This window comes from Silene latifolia, chromosome 1 (assembly GCF_048544455.1).
Source record: "Silene latifolia isolate original U9 population chromosome 1, ASM4854445v1, whole genome shotgun sequence".
Taxonomy (NCBI): domain Eukaryota; kingdom Viridiplantae; phylum Streptophyta; class Magnoliopsida; order Caryophyllales; family Caryophyllaceae; genus Silene; species Silene latifolia.
In genome coordinates, this window is record NC_133526.1 from 2534096 (window position 1) to 2542435 (window position 8340).

An 8340-nucleotide genomic window follows, 5' to 3' on the forward strand; every position below is an offset into this window, starting at 1 on the left:
TCCCGTTGACACGGGTTTGATTCCCCTATCGCTACAATAGTGCAGGTGAGCGATTTGACCTCAAATCGTCGTCCGGCTGAGCGACTATAATCCGGAACCTAGCTTCACCATAAAATGGCTCTAGCGATTTATTGAAGTGATGTAGTCATGTAGTATCATTTAACACGTTTAGATCTTAAGACGAATATATTTATCGTAAGAAAGAGCAATTAAAATGGCTCTAGCGATACTCGGTTCGTTTGTTGCTATTACGAAGTTTTTTTTTTTCTTGCAAACTTGAAATCCCACTATTAATTCACTCATATTTTCACTCATAATTTTTTGTACAAAATTACATGCTTTTCGGATTGCGTAGTTTGCAGGCTATTACGTACATCCGATGAATTTACCCAGTGCGCACCTAAGGTAGCAGCTACGGGTTCCCTTCGTTACCAAAAACAAAAAAAAAAAATATGATACAGTCATGCAGTAGAACAAATGATATACTTTGCTCACTTACTATGACAAATTTCAATCAGTAAGTAGCAAAATGGAGATGGATTATTCAGGAGGTGAAACAAAATCACCACTTAAATCCGAATCCAACATTTCGGCTTCCAAATCATCGCCATCCAAAAACTCGAGTCCTGCTGCTAGTTGTTCAGCTTTAGTCGCCTCCCCGGGTTTCCTTGCTTCTTCTATGATCCGCAGTATTTCCTCTTCACTTTGGACCGGCTGTTTACCATCCGATTTTTCATTGTTTGTTGCCTTTCCTTCGATTAATTCCTTGCGCAAATTCTTTAGGAACCACGGGTGCTTGTTGATCTCCGGGATGGTAATCCTCTTCATAGAGTATTTATTTTTCCGCGTATACAACAATAACAACATTAAACATCTGTCTCTTACCAAAAAAAATGCATTGTAGGGATAATGCATTACCTTAGACGGATTAGCGACAAAGATACGAGACAGGAGTTGCTGACAATCAGCTGATACACGTACATAATCCGGGATGGAGTACTGCACGCCCAATATTCTCTGTACATTACGAAACATTTGTTACGTTATAGACCTGGCAAATGGGTCGACCAGGTCGGGTCAGGTTACCATGGACATTACGGTTTGGTGAACTGAACTGAATGGAGCTGAACTGGACTGAACTGAACTTATAAGAACTGAAATTAAGTCTAAAAGAACAGGGTCTTACTTACCCCAATTGTTTTGCGGAAATTCTTAGGATCTTCGGGTTCTTCAAAAGGATAAGCACCAACCAGCATGACATATAGAGTGACTCCACAGGACCAAACATCAGCAATCTGTGTATTCATGTAATTAAAAATTTAAAACAATAAGCTGAGTACTAGTTTGGGATTCTGAGGGGGTTTATGCGTTTAGGTTTCCGAGATGTACCTTTCCGTCATATTCCTTTCGTGACAAAACCTCAGGTGCAATGTATGCTGGTGTTCCTACAGTCGATTTAGGCTGCGAATGCAGGAGTCCAGACTGCACAGAGAGATAAAAGAAAGAAAGAACAAATCATTAGTCGATAATTTACTGATCTGAACCAAATCAAGTGACTTGTATTACAAACCTTAGAATAACCAAAGTCACAAATCTTGAGACGTGGTGTTGGGCTTCCATCAAGAAGTGTGTTTTCGAGTTTAAGATCCCTGTGACAGATTTCCTGCAGGAACCTCAGTAATAAGTCTCGCTAATTAATGCGCGCATCTCAGAGATAGAAAAATAAATTCAGCAGCTGAACTTATTTACCACGGAATGACAGTAGCTGACTCCGGAAATCAACTGCTGAAAGAAAAATCTCGCCTGTTACAGACAGACAGACAGACTTAAATCAGATCATCAAACCAAAACGGAGCCAGAATGAGTTTAATTAAAATACTTAGTTTCTAAACCTCGTCTTCACTAAACCGACCAGCAGAACATATTCTGGCAAAGAGCTCGCCACCAGCAGCATACTCCATAACTATAGCCAAATGTGTCGGCGTTACAAACACCTACAAATTACATTTCATCTTTAGCTATACAAGAACCAACAAGATATATATTCGTATAGTGAATTGTTACAAGTTTCGATGATATATACCTCTTTAAACCGTACAATATTTGGATGTTTTAGAGCCCTGTGATTGATTATCTCCCTTTGAACTTTTTCATCAATCTGAAACAACACATTCTCATACTAACACTTCCAAAATTGAATAACTAAGACTTCCAAAATTGAATAGGTAAACCAATGATCAGAACAACGGATTATGTCTTAAAGTTTATCCCACGGTTACTTTTTTTTTTTTTTTTTTTTTTGGATTAGGTAAGAAAACTAGATTGATCATCTACGGAACCAACATATCTCATCCTTTCGAATGATAGAGGTAAGTTGAAGCCACCGGCTCACTTTATTGGCTTCACGAAATCAATGTTTAATTATCACTTCATCAAAGAACTGAAATCTAATTTTACATCCTTGATAATACTCGAAATTTGTGAAGTACTACGGATTGAGTTATAACACATAAATTATCACTTTATTTCGAGATTTTAAGTATTTAGCTGCTAAAACTATACATAAATCATACTTGTTCTTACCACTAGTTGCTATGCCATTTTTCCACATATAATAATATTAGTATTAATATCATCTTTGATGAATTAATCACATGATATTATAGTTGACTTATTTTCAATCACCTAAAAAAATTAAACTATTTCTACACTCGAAAAATACATTTTTAATTATCTATATTAGCTAATTTAACTGGTAAAATTATAGTGGTACATTATATATTTATATTTACCCATGTGCGTTCCGTTACTTAAAAAAGTAAAAGTAAAACAAAATCAACCTTCCAAAAAAAGGAAAATTGAAGATTTACCTTATTTCCTCTTTCCATGTATTTGACTGCAAAAAGTTCATTAGTCTTCTTATCCTTAACCAACCTTGCTACACCAAAATTACCAGAACCAAGATCCTTTATTGGTTCGTATCTTTCTACCATTTTTTCAATATTATTATTATTATTATTATTATTATTATTATTATTATTATTATTATTATTATTATGTATGTAATAATTTAACCTAGGAATGAATTTAATAACCAAACTTAGCTTAGAAAAAATGGATGAAAATTCTTATAAATGTATTTTGGAAGAAAATGTGTAAGATTTTTGAGCTTGGATTGGAATGAACTTTTCAAAGGGTCTAATAATTGATGGACCAATCATACGAAAAGCATGTTTAGTAGGACAATGACTTAACAATTAGTTTTATGGAGAAATTCTAAGGTACATACATTCGGTGTATTATATTGTCGTACATCTAAATAAATTAATAAAAATGTTAAAAATTGACGATATTTTCCATGAATCGCAATTTAATCTTAGTGAAATAATCATACACGCCAGATGACCTTAGAATTTTTTTGGTTTTCTTATAGGAGTAATTTCCTACGAAGTTATTTGTGCCAATTTATTTTTATTAAAAATATTTTATCATGATAGATATCTCGAAAATAAATGTGTATTAGGGCTTAATATGAGCATTATTGTAAATGTGATTCATAATATCTTAGTTAAAATTGTCTTTCAAAAGACTTACATCAATTATATATAAACCGTCCCAACACTCCAATCATTGATATCGTGATCATAGTTCACTGGTTTGAATTATCCACCCTTGTATACTTTTCATTAGAAGGTATAGGTGAACATGCGCGTTATTCACTTTTTATGCACACGACCCTTTATTTGATGGTGTGTGAGAATATTATATTGGATCTTTTATTTTATTAAACCTTCACTATTAGCTTTATTTTTTGACTAGTGATAATGATAATTCTGCAACTTTATCGTGTACAAAATATCTTTAAGATGCAAATGTAAATTAAAGAAATATACGAGACATCCTCTATCTATAAAAGCTGAAGCCTTTAAAAGCTTCCTATTGGCTGCAACATTTTAGGGATAAAGAATCCCCACGTTTTAGCCTAACTCTTTATTTACCCTCTCTCCTCATTTGGTAATTAATTCCCCTCTCTCCTCTATTAACATGTTTTCAGATTTATTTTAAGAGACTATACAGTATATGATGGTGATATATGATATGAAATGGATATATGATTATATGTCGCTTAAAAATAAAATTAAATACAGCCTACATACAAAAAATTACATACCCAGAAAACCGAGTTAATATTGAAATTAATTACAGTCCAAATATCAATAAATTACATATCCAAAAAATATAAATTACAGTCCACTATTAAATACCCAAAATTGAAAATTTTAGCAACCAAATAACCAAACTAAATAAAATATAAACGAAAAATAACATAAAAACGAAAAAAAAAATAACAAAAATATTTTCTTAAAAAAATTCATGGATGCCAATTTCAATAAACCGATCATTAGATCTACAAAGTTCTATAGTTAATTATTAAACATTCACATAAATAATTTTTCAAAGAAGGTTTATAATAATTAAATATTTAAAATTTGCATAAAATGAGAGAATCAGAAAAAATTATTAAAGATTAAAAAAATCATTAATTTTTTTTTAAAAAAAAAGCAAAAAAACTAATTTCTCCTATAACAATAAAAATAATTGAAGAAACGTGTTGGCGAAAAAATGTAAAAGCTAGAAATCATTTGCAAAAAGATCCATACATACTTTTTTTCTTGAAATCCTTATAATCTACCCAATATATAAATTTGATTGAAGCTGATCTCGAATAAAGGAGGAAGGGGCGTTTAGCATTTTCACATATTTCAACCGAGTGAGAAAGACGGCGGAGGAGGGTAAGTAAGAAAGAGTGATATTAGTGTTGAAACAAGAATTAAAATTGAGGAATACATTATGTGTATTATGGGCAAATTTGGTAACTGTTGGGTGGATTAGATGTTTCATTAAAGGGGGAGGACTTAGCCGCGCATTTGTTGAGGAGTGAAGGGCGAGGGTAGGGTTTTTTAATGGTAGTTGTGTTATATTTATATGGGTCAAATTTGTAAACTAATATATATAATAATATTTATATTTATATCTCTATTTTAAATGACTTATTAATTACTTCCTCCCCGATGTATCCATCTCCTAAGTATAAAAGCTAAGTCTTTTAAAAATTTCTGATAGGTTCCCTATTTTAAGGGAAAATAAATTATTTTCTAAAGTTGGTCTCACCACAAACTTCCCTCATATTTATTTAACCTGATTATGTAAAAGGATGGAATTTGGAGAAAATCAATTTCAATATAAAAGTCTAATGGTATAATAGTGGTAGGAGCTAGAACACAATTGAAGAAACAATTAATTTCTATTTCTACAATTTCTCCCATTTCTACCATTACAATTTACATTACATTAATTATACAACAAATGCAGACATGCTATATAAACGAAAAAAAAATGAACATATGGATATTGTATAAATTATCCAAAAATCATGAAAAATAATCAAATAAAGAGTTTTTAGAAATAAATTGAACATTTGCTACATATAATTATGAAAAGAAAAAAATATGGTCCCAAATTCTTGCAAAACAGAATAATTCAAACCCAATTTACCCGTTTTCAAAATCTTAATTATTTGTAGATATAATCAAATTGTTGGATATTTAATCCCGTGCAATATTTTGCACGGGTATAAAACTAGTTTACATTGAAACAAAATACTCCGTATAAATCAATAAAAGGTAGACTATTTCGTAGGAGTTTATAATTTCACAATCGTCTCTCCCTAAAAGGTTGTTGTAGGTCAACAATCAAATTTATTTATTTCTAATTGAAAAGCACAAATTTATTTATTTCTAATTGAAAAGCATAATTCTTCGTCACAAAATACAATAATTTTTTTATAAAATTTCTCAATGGCTTCAATTATTATGAATAATACATAAAATTGATAAAGCTGGAGGACACGTATGATGGCGGCAATAAAGTTACAAGTGTCGGCCTGACAGTGACAATTTTCCTGACTGAAAATGAACTACTGTGGTGGGTTCATTTCCATTCGCATATTTTTATTTTCAGATAGTTGGCCACTTTGCACAAAATAACCAAATTTTTTATCCGAAAAACTTAAAGAGACCATAACTCGTATTTACGAACTCAGAAAGTGAAGATTTTTTTCCAAATCGATCATCTTTCCGAGTACTACGATTTGAAAAAAAAAGTTTGACGAGTTTGGAACTCGTGACCAGGAGATATGCTCACTCAAAATTTGTTCGGTCGAAAAAACTTTGATGCACAATTACTCCTAGTAGCGGAATCCAAAAGCGACAATTTTTTTTTTCAAATTGTAGTCCTCGGAAAGGTGAGCGATTTGGAAAAAAAATTCGTCACTTTTGGAACTCGTAAACACGAGTTATGACCTTTTTAAGATTTCCGGATCAAAAATTTGGGTATTTCGTGCAAAGTGTCAAACCTTAGGGGTACCGCGTGAATTATCCGTATTTTTCCTTGATTTTTAATACCCTTTTTTATTTAGTAAAGTTTTATACTTATTTTAATCACCTCACCCCACAACAATACCCCACAATACTTATATTTTATCTTATTTTAATCACCTTATCCCATAAGAATACTTAGGGCATTAACAATAGAGGTTCATCAAGAGGTTTGTAAGATGATATGTCCATCATTTTAGAGGTTTGTCTACAAACCTTCTATTGTTGGTGATGAGGGTTGAGGTTCATGGATGAGAGGGGTTACAAATTAGCATCCAGGTTGTGGAGAGAGAATATGAGAGAAGAAATAGTATAGTGAGCAGTGTTATGAACCTTGAAGAGGTTTATCTATTGTTGGTATGAGATTTGTGAGTAAATGAGTTTGCATATTATCTTATGTGACATGAGACAAACTTATTGAAGGTTTGTCTATTGCTAATGCCCTTAGGACTCGCTTGGAATGAGAGTAAATAATTATTAAAGGAGTATTAGTCTTTATTTTTTCCTTATTTAGTTATGCTTTATTTAAGCGCCACATCAACTCTAGATGAAAAATTATGATGTCACATCAACACATTTGGCTATTGCATCAAAGAAATACTCCCTCTTATCCACTCTTTTCTTCCCTATTTCCTAAAACGGATTATTCAGGTTTTCTTCCCCTTTCCTTTTTGAGAAAGTTTTTATTAATATTATACTCTTACCTCTTTCCACTCATCAAACCCCACTATATACTTTATTAATATTTAATTCTAATTATTCTTACCTCTCTCCAATAACCAAACCCCACCCATCTCCTTTATTAATATTTAATCATAATTATTCATACCTCTCTCCAATTACCAAACCCACTCATATATTTATCAATATTATACTCCCCACCCTTAATCTCCGTGCCCACTTCAAAGGGGAAAAAAAGGATGGATGGGAGGGAGTATATGATATTCATAAAAACTAGTATTTTGAGATTCAAATTATTTTTTTCAATTAGTCTTTATTTTTTCCTTATTTAGTTGTGCTTTATTAAAGCTCCACATCAACTCTAGATGAAAAATTATGATGCTACATCAACACATTTGACTATTGCATCAAAGAAATATATGATGGAAAGAATGATGGATATGATTTTTTTTTTTTTTTGAAAAAACCCCAAAAACGGGTTTACCTCATCTCACTAAAATCAGCATTAACCAAAGACATAATGTGTACAGGCAACAAACCGTCCCATACTTGTCTACCTAAAAGAGACGAACTAAAAAGGACAAACTCATGCGCTAGGCCATTGAACTTCCGACTAACAAAGACAAACAACAAGAATTAAAAACAAGCAAATAGAAAAAAAAATGTCATCTAAAATTAAGTGGAAACCGCTACAGCCATGCGACTTCGTCTTCAACGCGTCGATCACCGTCCATATTGCAGTCACTCTCGATAACGAGATTCAAGTGTCCACACCTCCTCGCTTCTTTGATTCCTTCCAGTATCGCTAAGGCCTCCGCCATCTTCGGCTCCAACTCCTCCCTCCCGTGTTCAACACCGGAACTATACTAGTTAATCTAAAACTTATACTCCCTCCGGCTTGCTATTTTCTTCCCATTTCATTATAATACTCCTCACATATATTAGAGAAACGGGAAGAAACAAAAAAAGGCAGAGGGAATAAAAACCAACGCCGTCAATTCTGACACCAATCGTCACTTTTTCTTTCCATTATACCTTCTTCTTGTGTTCCCTTTCCTCCCTTTCGTTTCACCTTATTCCTTCCCAATCATGGTAACTATCATCTTCTCCTTTCCTCATGGTAACTATCATCTCCGAAGTGTGCCCCCCAATTCATTATCTTCAGGTTTGTTCAAATTACTTTCCCCCCCTTTTTCCGATTCGATTCAATTTTACTGTAAAT

General features: G+C 32.6%; 1 protein-coding gene across 1 annotated transcript; it reads right to left on the bottom strand.

Annotated features, from left to right (window-relative positions):
• Positions 1-293: 293 nt before the first annotated feature.
• On the bottom strand, positions 294-3242 carry LOC141592480 (serine/threonine-protein kinase SAPK3-like). The gene is made up of 9 exons (XM_074413182.1): positions 2871-3242; positions 2084-2158; positions 1893-1994; positions 1750-1803; positions 1571-1663; positions 1390-1482; positions 1191-1295; positions 919-1017; positions 294-822 (listed from the first exon to the last, which is right to left on the bottom strand). The coding sequence occupies exons 1-9, from the start codon at positions 2991-2993 to the stop codon at positions 541-543; spliced, it is 1026 nt and encodes a 341-aa protein (XP_074269283.1). The 5' UTR covers positions 2994-3242; the 3' UTR covers positions 294-540.
• Positions 3243-8340: the final 5098 nt, after the last annotated feature.